Below are 15,268 nucleotides of genomic sequence, written 5' to 3' on the forward strand. Positions count from 1 at the left end.
TTATCAATAGAAACTTGCAAGTGAGTCTACTCTGACAGATATGGTAAAATAATTGAGCCAAGCAGAACTAGCACTCCAGGTCATTTAGAGATTGACCCGTGAGCCCGGTTGGACCTAGAATTCTATCCACTCTATTAACCGGCCCTATCAGATGGGATAATTCAAGCATGAGCGATGGGCTTTTTATGTTGACACACACACACACAAAAAGGGAGGCTTGTGGTGCTTGGCTGTGGAGTAAATAAACTTTCCATTTGGAAATGAACAGATTTCAACTTGCCAAAAGACCAAGGGGAATGAGTTTTTCTTAACATGGAATGCACTGCCTGAAAGGGGGTTGGAGAATATTCAATGGTAATTTTCAAAATGGAATTGAGTTTATTCTTATGGTGGTGGGGGGGGGGGCGCAAGATAGAGTCCTATGAGGAAAGAATGGGACTAATTGGATAACTTCAAAAAGCAAGGGCTAGTATGATAAGGCAACTACACTGGCGATTTTGAGTCAGATTATGATAGACTTGTATTTATCCCATCGTTATTGCATCTCCACTCCCTGGAACCGAAAGATGGGATATTTAAGGTATCATTTACAAATGGGATTTAAATCTCCAGTCTCATAGGAAACTTTGAATGCAAGCGCTGAAAATGCCATATGTTTATTTCCTGTCATAAAAGGTTTATATACTGCATACATACATTTCTGTACAAAATAAGTATATATCTGTCTATATATATATATATATATATCAATTCCAGATTTGCATTGTGACAGATCAAATGTTAACAGATTAAACCAGAGAAAAGATACAATGCCATAGTTAAAAATACCCTCAACCCAAATAATGTAAAATTAGAAAACAGAAGACAGACACCAGTTATACTGGATCAGAGATTCCAGTCATGACTTTGACACAAGCAAATGCACAGTACAATTATCAAACTGGAATTAAAAATCCATTTTAACTTGAAGATAAAAATCTGATTCCTAGCATTTTGTGAAGTACAGTATTGCTTTATAGCAGTTTGAGTACAACAAGGATAAAGCTTATTTTCTGTAACAAGTTACAAAAAATTGTTGGCTGATGCTATTACAGTACTGTACCAGACAAACTGCACATTTCCAGTCTACACGTAATTGTATAGCTAAAATCCATTCCAGAAGACATTCACTGCAAAAACAACTGAAAATACAATTTGTTCATGCATATAAAAATATTATCCTTATACCCCAATTTGGGTCAATTTTTTATTATTCCTCTCCCATAAACAACAGCACTCCTATTGTTCTAAATCAACTCTACCACACGACAGAACAGTTGTCTAAATGGTAGCTGATTACAAGGTCACTTGGCTTTTTGTAGGTTTTGGACTTGAACAATATTTTAAAAATAACATGATTTCTTTTTAACATTTAATGTAATTTTGATATTTTATGTATTAAGTAATGTAGCAATTTATTTCAAGAAGTAAGCCCAGTAATAGTTCACTGTTACACATTCTGCTCATCAAATAAGTTTAGAAATAATTTAACTATTCATTTAAAACTGTACAGCTACAGGCTTTAGGATCTTTGCTATGGATGGCGGCCTGTGTGGAATGACACTGGGTTCTTGCCTAGGGCATTTTGTTTTATTGCTAACATTAGAGATTCAAAAATAAAACAAGATTCCTTAGTATCTGTAACACTATTACACAAACACCATAAATTGTTACAACCGACAAGAACCTCCATGTGGAAAATGTATGTCCAAGTTTAGAATTGTAGGAGGCAAGATCTGGTATTATGGAATGTATTCATAATTAGGAGGGAAAAAAAGGGATCAAAATAACTTTCATAGTTGAAAGTTTTTTAAAAAATCATGGAATCAAATTCCAAATTTCCTTCAATGTCTAGATCCTTCATGTTTACCATTATCTGGAAAACAAAACTAATATGAAAATACATGGCATGTAGTTTTCACTTCATACCAAACAATTATTTCATTTTACTATTCTACTTTGGCTATAAGATGGTGTTAAAGGTCTGACTTCTGCCTGACAGCTCAGGTACAACAATACATTGTGCTACAGGACAGAAAACACATCTGCATTCAAAAATGTTTCTTAATATTCTTTACAGTTCCTTTAGTACGACAGTTTTGCAAATGCTTATACAAGATCCATTATCACCACTGCTTATTTTGTGCGCAGGAAATTCTCAAGGTGGAATGGCAGCTGAGTTCAAGTTCAGGACAGTCATTTTGCAGAATCCTGGTGACACAATAGGGTGCTGCTCTGGCATAAATTCGTAGTTCTGTATATAATTGAGGAATAATCTCATTCTCCAGTTTCCTCCGCAAACGTTCCAAGGTGTCACTTCAAAATGTGAATGTTAACGGAGCAACGGTACTTTAGTGCTAATAGTAGAGTGACTTTAAAAACAGTAGATATAAAGAAAAGTTAGTGTGCATCACAGGAAACCAAAATTTATAATGCATTTTATGTTATCTGTACACAATCAGAACTAATTCAAGAAATTGACCCAAGGCAATACTGTATTCATAACAGCATTTCTTTGAAATACCAAAGTACATGATGTACAGTGCACTGCATAGTGCAATACTGTATTGTATCAAACAGTTCAAGTTTAATCTTAGTCTGTGATGAAATCACCAAACATCTGTTCTTTCCTCCTCCAAAAAACATTAAGTCAACCAACATGTAGATTTAGGTGAAGACAGGATTAGCCTCAATGACAATGCCTTTTAAAAAGCATTAGGGCTCACATTAGCATGATGGAATAAATACAAACCCTCTTTTGCCCATCAACCTTCCACCCCCAACCCCTCCAATGAGTAAATGTAAAAAGGGTTTGTAATGAGGAGGTACAACATTTCAGCGAACCAAAACAAATTTGATTTCTGCAGTAAAAAACTTTATATACTTGGTTCCAATGGCAAAACTATACAACTATTTCAGCAAATTAGGATCTAAACAAGTGATAGGACTCCAACTGTATTGGTAGTCATAATTGTTTTTCATATTTACAAAATAAAACAGGAAAAAAAAAGTTAAAGTGCCATATTCCCCCGATAGGAGTTTGTCACCCTCTTTCACGAATCAAACTGGAAAGTGTAGAATGAAATGAGAATACTGAATACATTTTAAAAAGTTGAAGCTTGAAGGTAAAACTAGGAAAATAAAACAAGACCATAGCCACATGTACCTCTATCTTTGAATGAATTTTTAGTAATGTTAACAAGGTCAACTGAGAAATAACCAGTATCTGCAATTACAGTACCTGCACATAAAACACAACTTGATAATACAAGAACAGGATGAACCTTATGGCAGCAACAGAACAGGCTCAAATTGTTCATCTGCATCAAAGCAGTGACAATACAGGTTTAATACAAATACTAGTTCTACTGATAGTTAGATGAAATGTAACGTGTAGACTAGATTAAAACTAGGTTAGTATCCTTTCAAGGAAGGCCTCACAAATCACTAAGCTATTGCATTGCTAATAATTTCTTGGAGCGAAATATTTATAGATGATTTATTCAATCTTGTAGGGAAGTATTCACAACATTTTCAACAACTCAAATGAACAAGATGGTGATGGACCAGATAGACCATTTTTGATTAATTTCTTTTGGAAAGAAATTTGTTGGCACTTAATACCAGGCTATCACTAATAAGTTACAAGATCTGGGTACGATCACATACCAGAGCACGTCATTTAAACAGTTACAAGTATGTTCTTTTTTTAATTTAAAAAGCCAAAAATTAAGTTTTGTCATAACTATTTTAAGCCCAAGATAGTTCTCAAATCAATTTCAAGATGAGCAGCAGACATTTACTGGGTTACAGCAGCTCTACATCAGGGTGGGTATAGCACAGACTTGACTGGAGATACCAATAAAGGCAGCAGAGGATAAAAAGAGAGCAGGGAAACAGCTGCTGCAGCAGCAGAGGATGAGAGAGATAAAGCACATGGGGAAATAGCAGGGGCATGATCGGAGACACCAGCAGCAAATGATGAGGGAGAGAGTGTGCATGTAAAGCATGGACCTGATTGGAGACACCAGCAGTGGCAGCAGAAAATAAAAAGTGGGAAAAAAGAGTAGGGAACAGTGTGAACTTGATTTGGGGTATTTAAAAAAAAGCAGAGTGACATCAGGATAGGAGGTAGGTGATTGGTTGGTGATAAGTATTTAGTTTTAAAATAAAACCAGGACAGTACTTTAAAGTAGGACCGGAAAATATAAAGTACTGTATTAAATTTATTGTTTAACTAGTTAAGCTAATTAATAAAATTTAAATCAGGAAACCACAGATGTGCAAGAACTAGAGTGGTGATATTGGGGGACTTTTAATTATCCAATATTGATTGGAAGAATATTAGAGTAAAGGCAGGAGGAATTCATGAATGTGTTCAGGAAAACTTTATTCACTAGAATGTTCTTGGTCCAACTAGGAAGGAGGCATTGCTGGATCTGATACTGAGCCAAGTGGACCGAGTGTCTGTGCAGAGCACTTGGGTAAGAGTGATTATTGTATCATAAGGTTTAAATTAGCAATGGAGAAGAACAAGGAACAATTTAAAGCAGAACTTCTGAGTTAGAAGATGGTTAACTTCAAAGAGATGAGAGGAGATCTAGCCAGGGTAAAACAGAACCAATGGATTTAGAGGAAAAACTAATGGGGTGATCTATAAGGAGATGATATTTTGATTACATTCTAAAAAAAGTGTGAAAGATAAGGAACTAAAGCTCCTAGTAGGATGAGGGGAATGGAGAATATAATGGAACAAGAAAAAGACAGTGTATGATGCATGTCAGGTAAATTCTTCAAATGAGAACCAGGCTAACTTAATAAATTGAGAAGGGAAGTGAAGAGGAAAATACCATTGGCAAAGAGAGTATGAAAATACAATGGCAATTAAATTAAAAGAGAACCTAACAATCTTCTGACGGCATGTAAACAGCAAGTGGGTAGCAAAGGTGGGGTGAGGTCTATTAGGGACGAAGAGGATGATATATGCTTAAAGACGCAGGGCAAGGCTAGAATACTTGTCATGAAGGTATAATAATTTTCATAATATTGTGATTTATTGTAAAGTAGGCTTATGGGGGGGGTTGTGTTTTTGTGTGTGTAATTTAATTACATTTTCTAGCCAAGCAGACTGCAAGTTGAAGTTATCAAAAGAAGTAAAGTGCAGAAGTGTTTTTGAAATGCTAAGTAGGTAAACATGGTTGGGGGTCTTAGCATGTAAGGTGTGAAGGGAATTTGCATTTTTAGATAGATGAAGGGAGGTTTGAATTTCGAAGAGGTTAAATGAGAATATTGGCAACATGAAAAGATGTATATTATGAGAAAGGTAAAGTTCCAAAGACATATGGAAACAATGGAATTTACTTATTAGAAGGGGAGAAATATATATAAAAGGAGAGTGAGGCTGTGTATCAGGAGAAGGCATTGTAAGATCTAACAGAAGCATGTGGAACAGCCTTTATGAAGCCTCCAGTGTTTGTGCATAAGTCTGCTGTGTACAGAAACAGAAGCTGGAGAAAGCCATTTTGAATTCCACTGTCCAGGGTATTATGTTAATTTGCTGGATCTGTTTAAAATCCAAAAATCTGTTTTTGGACCGTTGCCTTAAAAGGGGGTGTAACTGGGAGCCAGGTTAATTAGGGATTTTAGGAGCTATTATAGTAGTAATTTGTAATTCTATGTATGTGCTTGAAATCTCTTTTGTTAATAAATATTTTAATTTAGTTTTTTTTCTAAATCTCAAATCTCGTTGGACTTATTACTTCTGAATTCAGTGCACGCATCTCAAAATAAATACAAATTGCCAGACCGTTGTGATGGCGTGATCAAGTTTCCCTCATGGATTTGATCCGTCTGGCACACATCATCTGCCATGTCATAATATACTTAATGAGTACTTGGCATCAGTGCTGACAAAACATCAGAAAGTGGGAAAATTAATAGGAAGGATACATTGGAAAGGCTGGTTATTGTTACAATTGTGAAGTTTAAAAGATTATGTTTTGCATTCTATGCTTTAAACTTAGGTTAAAATGAAGGGAATCATGTTACTATTCTGAATTCTGCCTGACAACAAGCCTGGCTTAGTCAAGGGACTGGCTGAGCAGGGTGCAAAGTTCTTACACCTTGGATAAAGGGCAAGGGCACCTGTGCTAACAGTAAACAGACTTGCCAGCTCCAAGCTTCTGAGGCAGAAGGAAAAGAGGCAGGAAAAGTACAGGAGTTGGTGTGGTCAGCAGATAGAAGAGGCTGCAGGTTCTTTGCGAGCTACCAAAGCCGGATGTGGGAGGGGGTGATCTCTAGTTGAGGAGGCGCATTTTTCAGTCATTTAAGGAATTTGGGAGATTTGTCCTGGCGTGGCCAGGGAGGAAGAAGAATCATTGGAGTGGGCTTTACTGCTGGTAGTGGATTTGGGAAACTCTGAAAACTAAAGGAAGCACCTGGAGACAGTCACTTGAAGTTACTATTCGGTAATATAGGAAAATATAAACCAATTGGAAGCTGGGAGCAATTGTGAACTGTTTGCTATAAGGACTGTAATTCTGTGGGGAGTGTAATGTGTGATAAGTATAAAAGGGAAATGTTCCCATCTGCAAGTATAAATTGTCTACAAAAATATAGTTTAGTTCATAGTATTTTTAAGCATTTGTTACAGTAAAAATCTTAAAACATAAAATCTGTTGTGTCATCCTTTTCAGCTGTTAACTGGAAGTTGGAATTTCTTTTTAAACCTCATTGGTCCCTACGGGAATCATAAACTGTTTGGAGGGGGGCTCTTGCGGGATTTTGAATCCACAGGCGGAGATGAGTATGCTGGGTTTGGCCAGAGTTTACACGTACCAAGATTTCACTGACTTGCTATATCTATTGAAAACTTAAAAATGGCTATATCTATTGCTGAAGCTTTACTCAAAAGAGAGGATTTGTCTTTGAGTGCCTTGCAGCAATTATCAAAGCTTAATTTAAAAGTAGTGGCAGAAAAGTTAGAAATAGATTTAAAAGTAGGCCATAAAAAAGTAGATATAGTTGAGGTATTGTCACAACACTTAAACCTTTAGGAAGACTAATACAGATGATCTGCAAATTGAGTTGGCTAGCATTCAGTGGCAAATGAAGCAGCTTGAAGTGGCAAAAGATGAAAAAAATGTGAACTCTGAGGAGAGAGAGAAAAGAAAAGGGAAATGCAAAACTTGAACTTGAATTGCAAGGAGAGGGGAAAGCCAGAAAATTTAAACTAGATATGGAAAAGCTGTTATTATGTGAACAGAGAGTAGCAGGCAGGCTTGACAATGGATCAGATTTAACTTCTATTTTGATTTGGCAAGGAATATTCACCTCGTGCCTAAATTCAGTGAGGAAGGAGTTGAAATGTATTTGAGAAAATTACTACAAAGTTAGAGTGACCACAGGAAATCTGGACAATCCTAATACAAAGTTTTAGTAGGAAAGTGTTGGGAGGTTTATTCAACTTTTTCTACTGAACAGTCTAAAGATTATGACTATGTAAAGACTGCTGTGCTTAGTACCAGAGGCTAATAGGCAAAAATTTAGAAATCTGAATGAGACAGAGATTTGGATGTTTGTGGAATTTGCTAGAGAAAAAGAAATAGTGTTTGATCAATGGTATAGGGCGATAAAACTTCATCAAGATTTTGAAAACCTGAAGAGAGATTATGTTAATGGAAGAATTTATAACCAGTACTCCGTTAGGAATCAGGTTCAATCTAGAAAAAATGTAAAGTTTCAAAACCAAGGGAAGCTGCAGTTTTGGCAGATAGTTTTGAATTATCCCACAAACATGCAGGGAACAGCAAACCCACACACAAGCTGAAGAGATAAACAAGTTGATAGTGAACAGGGCACTAATTGCAATGCGAGGGATAGCAGAAAAGACCTATGCTTCTTAGAGAAGTGAAAGAGACAGTGTGAGATAAAAAGTGACTCGAAGAGACCGACACTACTTTTGCCATGAAGCTGAGCATGTGCTGGAAGTTGAAAGCAAAGTCAGTAGCCTTCATGGGAATGTCTAGTGTTTTTCCAGAAAATGCTGTACCAGTGAGTGAAGCTTGTGACAAATAGGTACCATCTGATGTATTTACAGTAGCGCAAATCAGAGACAAAAGATAATGGAAGTATTTGGGGGTAAAGTAACACAATTTTTGTCTGATAAAGGAGCCAGAAAGATAGTTAGTTATTCTTCGGGATACAGGATCAGCTCAAAGCTTGATGTTAGCAAAAAAATGAATTTCTTTCCAGAGAGCTCGCTAAATAAAGTATATTGATCGAGGGTATTGATGGAAATTGTTTACCTGTTCCCTTGTGTAGAGTGAATTTGAATTGTGCTTTAGTCAATAGGTCTGTTATTTTTGGAGTGGTCTCAAAATTGCCTACAAATGATATTGATTTTATACTAGGAAATTACCTGGTGAGCTATAAAGTGCTACCATCTCCAGAAATGGTAGACAAGTATATTGAAATTGACAATATACCAGAGGAATCAAGGACTATTTGTAACCCTGCTTTAGAAAGTACTGTTTTCACTAAAGATATGTCCAAAGAATCAAAAGCTCAGACTTCTGAGAGTAAAGAACCCTTGAAATCTTTGACTGGTGACAAAGGGGTCATGCCAAATGCATATGAACTGAATCTGTCTGGTTTGAAATTACCTGCAGATCCGAAGCTACAGGTGTCAAACTGAATACAGCAGAGGTGCTCTAGGCTAATGGACAGAGAGACAGTGCTTTAACCCAAAATGATTTGGCTCTAACTGATGCTGTTACTGTAGAATTACGAGGCCAGTTTAAAATTCTGGGGCCTAAAATGAAACTTCAAAATGAAGACGCCGGGGCTCTTGCTCCAAAAAAATTAAACAAAACTTGCACTGAATGGGAAGGCAAAAAACAAAGAATGTAACAGACTGCGAGAGCTGATTATATAAGAATGTCAAGAACTTTTATCAGAACATAAACATAATGTCAACAAGATTCTTAAGGAAGGAGAACCATAATCCTGTGTTTAAAAAAGAGAGAAAAATGACTTGGATAGTTGCCAAACTGAGACTTTTTTTGTGGAGTTAGACATTAAAAAACCTACAGCCGTGGAAGAAATTGGAGATCAGATGTTAAAACCTGGGCCACGTTTCACAGACGGTTTCTAAAGGAAAACAAATGGAAATACCGAGTCCGGAGATGGGTAAAAAGAGAATTTCTTCCAAGTCTACGATTTATACCTGCTGGGATTCAAAAGCCAAGGGGACTACCAGAAGTTAGCAATATTGTTCTTGATGAAGTTTCCCAGACTGAATCAATTACACCATCCTTTAACCAAGCATATCATGAATTTTAATCGTCATGAGAAAGGAACCTCTAGCAATGAAACCAATCCTCAGTCATAAGGGAGGACTTTCAGAAGAGTAGCAAAGAGGACTTTAAATCCTAACTGTTACATGTATTTGGATTAATACAGGTTAAATCTTGTGATGCTGCCACGGTGGATTGTTTAATGGGAAAAGTGACAGCATGGTGGGAGAATGATACTTGTATGTAGTAAGTTAGTTGTTAAAGTGTATGAATGTTATAAGTTGTTATATTTTGGCTAGTGTTTTTGAAGACTCATTACTATGGCGATAACTCTTCATTTCTTAGGAGGAAGTGTTACAATTTGTGAGGTTTATAAGATTATTATATTTTGAACTGTGCCTTTAAACTTAGCTTAAAATGAAGGGGGTCATGGGACTGTTCCAAATTCTGCCTGACAACAAGCCTGGCTGAGTCAAGGGACTGGCTGAGCAGGGTGCAAATTTCTCACATCTGGGAACGAAGAGCAGGGCACTTGTGCTAACAGTAAACAGGCTTGCCAGCTGCAAGCTTTTGGGCAGCAGGAAAAGAGCAAGGAAAAGAACAGTAGCTGCTGTGGTCAGCAGAGAGAAGAAGCTGCAAGTTCTTTGTAAGCAAATGAAGCCGGCTGCGGGAGGGATACGATCTCTAGTCGAAGAAATGCATTCGGAAGCCACCTAAGGAATCTGGGAGATTCACCCTAGTGTGGCCAGGCGGAAGAAGAATCATCAGAGCGGGTTTTCCTGCTGGTAGTGGATTTGGGAAATTCTCTGAAAACTGAGGAGTGCGGCAGGAGGTGGTCACTCAAAAGATTGGAGTGTGGCAAATATGACACTCTTATTCAAGAAAGAATGTAAGGACAGTGCTAGTAACTACAGACCAGACACTTTAACATCAGTGGTGGGTAAGGTTTAGAAACAATACCAGGGGGGAAAAAAATCAACAGGCATTTGCAGAGTGAGTCATATTTGCAGAAGAGTCGTATGGGCTCGAAGTGTTAACTCTGTTTTTCTCTCTCCATAGATGCTGCCAGACCTGCTGAGTTTTTCCAGCATTTTATGTTTTTATTTGAGTTAATCAAGGATCGCCAATATGGATTTGTAAAAGACAGATCATGCTCGACTAATCTAATTGAATTTTTTGATTAAGTAACAGGGAAGGGTGATGAAGGGAATACAGCTGATGTTGTCCATATAGATGTTAAAGAAGTGTTTAATAAAATACCACAAAAAAGGTTGATTACCAAAATTGGGGTTCATGGAATAGTATCAGCTTAGATTAAAAAAAAATGGCAGCTCCATTTAGAACTGGAAATTCCAGTCAACAACCTAAAAACGTCTTAAATATTCTGCACCCCACCAAGCCCATGCACACTTTTTCTTTCAAATGAATATTTTGTGCTTTCTCTTATGACCATTTGTCATTAATTAGGATCATGCTCTGAACGTATTCATTGACATCAAGACATTGTGAATCCTTGACCATCTCAGTTTCTTCCCCCCAAGCATTTTCAGGAAGAAAATGCAAAAGAAACTGCTAGCAATGATGCCACCATAGCTAAACATTAAGTAATTCATTTAACTACTTTCCTCTCTAAGCCAGTGGTTCACAGACCTTTTTGGTTGAAAGATCTCTTTTCAAATAGATTAGAAATCACAATCTCCTATCTAAATAATATTATCTTATACCCATAATATGAAAATGCTGCATGTAAAGAGTTTTCTTTATAATTCTTTTAAAAGAACAGATATTTACGTACAGCTATCAATGATATGGATGTGCCTGTTTCTCCCTGCAGTTTCTGTCTATCCTTGACAGTAGCAGAGAGTGATCAAGAACCCAGGAAGAGCAGAACCTGGTAAAAGTCCTAGGGAAGCAGGGGGAAAACAGGAACCTGGGGAGATCGAAGAGAAAAGTGGGGAGTAGGAACAGAGTGCACTACAACAGCAGGGGTAGAGAAGCACAGGGGTGGGCTGACAGCAGAGCACTTCTGGCCATACCTCACTGGCTTACTCTTAGCCATGCTGCCCTGAGCAATCACCCACATCACCTGGGTTGATCATGCAACACAGAACCCCTGAATGGTCTCTGCGGACCCTCAGGAGTTTGTGCACCCCAGTTTGAGAACCACTGCTCTAAACAGATCATTTAGATTGTCCCATTACAGTAAAGATACCACCCCTAAAATATATACATATATGTTCCTAAGTTTGATTTAAACAGCACAAAGAATAAATATTTTAAGACTGTCTGTAGAAATATGGAAGTTATCTATAAATTGCCTTTGATAATGCAGACCTATGGCTTATAATGGATACTGGCTGGCGTATGTACTTTAAATTGAACTACCAAATAGAATATTTGAGCATGAATGTATTCTCCAGGTGTTTTACAATATTGAACAGCAGCACTTAATCTATTCCTAGATTCTTACTATGCAGGAGTTGCCAGAGTATGCAGCATCCATTCTCATTTTTCCAACGGTATTAAAAATATTTCATTCTGACGGTAATTGACAGCATTGCTTCCACCGATGCAACATCAACAACTTATGCCGGCTTCTATTTTACAAGTGACTGCTTTTGCATAACTAGACTATGCTTGTTTAGTTTTATCCAGGTCCCTAAGTTGCCAGTAGAAATTTTAAATCGGAGCAGAAAATTGAGAATCCATTCATGTTTCATTATGTGTGGACAATCGATACATTTTTAAAACTAAAACATTGACTTTTTTTGGAAATCTCATACTTAGTACTGTTCAAGAGAATATTAGGTTTATTATATTAAGCTGCTTTTGAGAAATTTACTCAAAAAATATTTCCTTACCTCAGATTATTGTTTGCAGCCATGGATCTGGTTGTCCGTTTGCTCATAGAGCTTATGCCAGGAATGGCACATGGATTAGGAGGCTTGCAACTCTGTGTGCTAGACTGCAGTATTATCCTATGTTTGTTTGCAGTTAAAATGGAATGCAAATAGAAAACATGTGCATTTAAAAAAGGTCACCAAATTAGCAATTTGTTTAAAATGAAGTGCAACCTGATAATTTTTACTGTTTGTGAAACATGTACATTGATTATAATTTGCTGCTTCTTGTGGGTTAAATAAAACAGTTCAACTTTGTGTTATTGCAATTTTTTTTTTAACCCACATCAATATTATTAGGGACAAACTGAATGGAATTTTGAATCACAATTTAATATATATTTTAATTCAATTCAAGAACAGCAGGGTCAATTCAGATGTCTCTTAATAAAATATTTTATGCTTAGGGATATCTTGTTTACAAATATTTTGCACATATTTCAGTATTATACTGGCAACAATATACTAAAGCTCTTCCTCTTCCCCTCCATTGTTTGCATGCTTCTGGTATTGAAATGAAACATCTTATAGGAAGCTTCTCCCTCATCATCCTCCCTCTTTTCACTCCTACATTTTCAACATGATCTGTTAGTGCTTACTTCAAGAATGGCCTTGCAATTATATACTGTCTCCACAACATCAGGACATTCCATAGAGCTTCACAGTCAAGAAAGTACTTTGAATTGTAACCATGCTGTAATGTAGGAAAGTGCAGCAGCCAATTTGCTCACATAAAGCAACATCTCTTAAACAGGAATAAGATGAAGAACTAGATAAATGGTGAGCATAACACGGGGAGACTCCCCCTACCCCACCTTCCCCGCCAAATCCTTGCTTTTATTCAAATAGTGCCATGGGGTCTTTTACAAATTTCTGGCTTAACATTTCATTTGAAAGACAGCATCTCAGACAGTGCAGCACTCCATCATTACTACACTGAAAGGTCAGCTTCGATTATGTGGTTAAATTCTACGAAGTGGGACTTGAACCCGTGACCTTATGATTTGGAAGCAAGACTGTTAATATAGAGCAAAATCTGACATAACGAAGATGCTCCATGTTAACCAAAGCCCATATTCTACACATCTCTGCCTCACTTCTTTTCCTATTCTCTTTAACTTGAACCTGTTACTATGTTTTACCTATACTCTGATAAACTGACAATTTAATTGGCTGTAAACAAATCGTTCTTAAAATTATGTAAACTGGTGACTCAATTATAATGCTATTTACATATGGATTTGCTTCAATCATGTCCTTTGAAGCTTGAAATTTTGGAAAATTAATTCCAAATGTTGGTTGAATATAGATGGTAAACTTTGTAAAGCTTAATATCAAAGAAAAGACAAACTTTATTAAACACCTAAATGAAACAGCACTACCTCAATGCCATGAACTCTCAAGATAAAACGCTAACAAATTATTAAGTATTTTTTAAAATGGCCTTAGTTTAAATGATGTGTTTATCTTAGTGGCTGCAGGTTGAAGATTACATACCAAAAGGTAATTAGAAGAATAAGTGCATCTCGGAATTACAAGTACAAAATCTGGTAGATCTAGATAACATTTTTTTTTAGTAAAATTCCTAGTTACCACATTCTTAACTTTACATATACATGCTGGTAAATCATTAAGAAAATATAAATTTCACTACAAAACTGTACTAATGCAAAGCAAGTTCACTTCATATCCAGAAACTCTGCAGTCTTTCCACATCCAGATGGTGGTGGACAATTAAACAACTAATGGGAGGAGGGAAGTCCACAAATATCCCATCACAATGATCAGGGAGCCCAGCACATCAGTACAAACCACAAGGCTGAAACATTTGCAATCATCTTCAGCCAGTAGTGTTGAGTGGATGACTCGTCTTAGTCTCCTCCCAAGGTTTCCAGTGTCACAGATGCAGTATTTGGGCAATTAGATTCACTCCACATGAGATCAAGAAACAACTGAAGGCACTGGATACAGAAGCTATGGGTCCTGATAACATCCCAGCAGTAGTACTGAAGGCTTGTGCGGCAGAACTAGCTGCACCACTAGCCAAGCTGTTCCAGTACAGCCAAAGCACTGGCATCTACCTGACAATGTGGAAAACTGACCAGATAGGACCTGACCAGAAAAAACAGGACAAATTCAATCCAGCTGATTACTGCCCCATCAATATACTCTCAAATCACCAGCCAAGTGATAGAAGGTGTCGTTGACAGTGCTGTCAAGCAGTATTTACTCAGCAATAACCTACTCATCGATGCTCAGTTTGGATTCTGCAGGACCATTTGGCTCGACTTCATATAGCCTTGGCCCAAACATGGACAAAAGAATTGAATTCCAGAGGTGAGGTGAGAATGACTGTACATCATATCAAGGCAGCAAGTGTCCAAGTGTGACATCAAGGAGCCCTAGTAAAATTGAAGTCAATGGGAATTAGGGAAAATTCACCACTGATTGAAGCCAAGCTTCCTTCGACAGCATCTTCTCCACAACCTCTACCGCCTAGAAGGACAAGGGCAGCACTGTATGGGAACTCCACCATCTGCAAGTACCCCTCCAAGCCAAACGCCAGCCTGACTTGGAAATATATCGCCATTCCTTCACTGTCACTGGGTGAAAATCCTGGAACTCCCATCCTAACAGCACTGTGGGTGTACCTACAACACATGGACTGTAGCGGTTCAAGGCGGCAGCTCACCACCACCTTCCACTTTCTCAACAGCAATTAGGGGTGGGCAATAAATGCTGGTCTTGCCAGTGATTCCCCTTGGGAAATTGGTGTTGAGCTGCCTTCTTAAACCACTGCAGTCCATCTGTGTAGGTACACCCACAGTGCTGTTAGGGAGTGAGTTCCAGGGTTTTGACCCAGTGACAGTCAAGGAACGGCGACATAGTTCCAAGTCTGGATGGTGCATGGCTTGGTGATGTTAGTAACTCGAGAGGTTAAGTAAGTTATATGTGTATTTGAGAGTGTTAGGAATAAGCTATAGCTTTAAGATTAAGTTTTAGCTTCAAGTTTAATGTACATTTTTCTATTTG

The 15,268-nt window shown here is 37.5% G+C and overlaps 1 protein-coding gene across 4 annotated transcripts in view; it reads right to left on the reverse strand.

The window, feature by feature from the left end:
• Positions 1-638: 638 nt before the first annotated feature.
• LOC144696783 (dual specificity protein phosphatase CDC14A-like) overlaps positions 639-15,268 on the reverse strand; it is a 187,523-nt gene continuing 172,893 nt past the window's right edge. For 2 of the 4 annotated variants that reach the window (XM_078568516.1, XM_078568526.1), the window contains exons 14-15: positions 12,197-12,313; positions 639-2,411 (exon numbers count right to left, since the gene is read on the reverse strand). In XM_078568516.1, coding sequence (XP_078424642.1) covers positions 2,372-2,411; positions 12,197-12,313 — 157 coding nt within the window. In that variant the 3' untranslated portion in view covers positions 639-2,371. Of the gene's footprint in view, positions 2,412-12,196; positions 12,314-15,268 lie in introns of those variants that run through there. The other 2 variants (XM_078568539.1, XR_013580243.1) reach the window with 2 other exon arrangements.

Source organism: Cetorhinus maximus, chromosome 2 (assembly GCF_964194155.1).
Source record: "Cetorhinus maximus chromosome 2, sCetMax3.hap1.1, whole genome shotgun sequence".
NCBI classification, from domain to species: domain Eukaryota; kingdom Metazoa; phylum Chordata; class Chondrichthyes; order Lamniformes; family Cetorhinidae; genus Cetorhinus; species Cetorhinus maximus.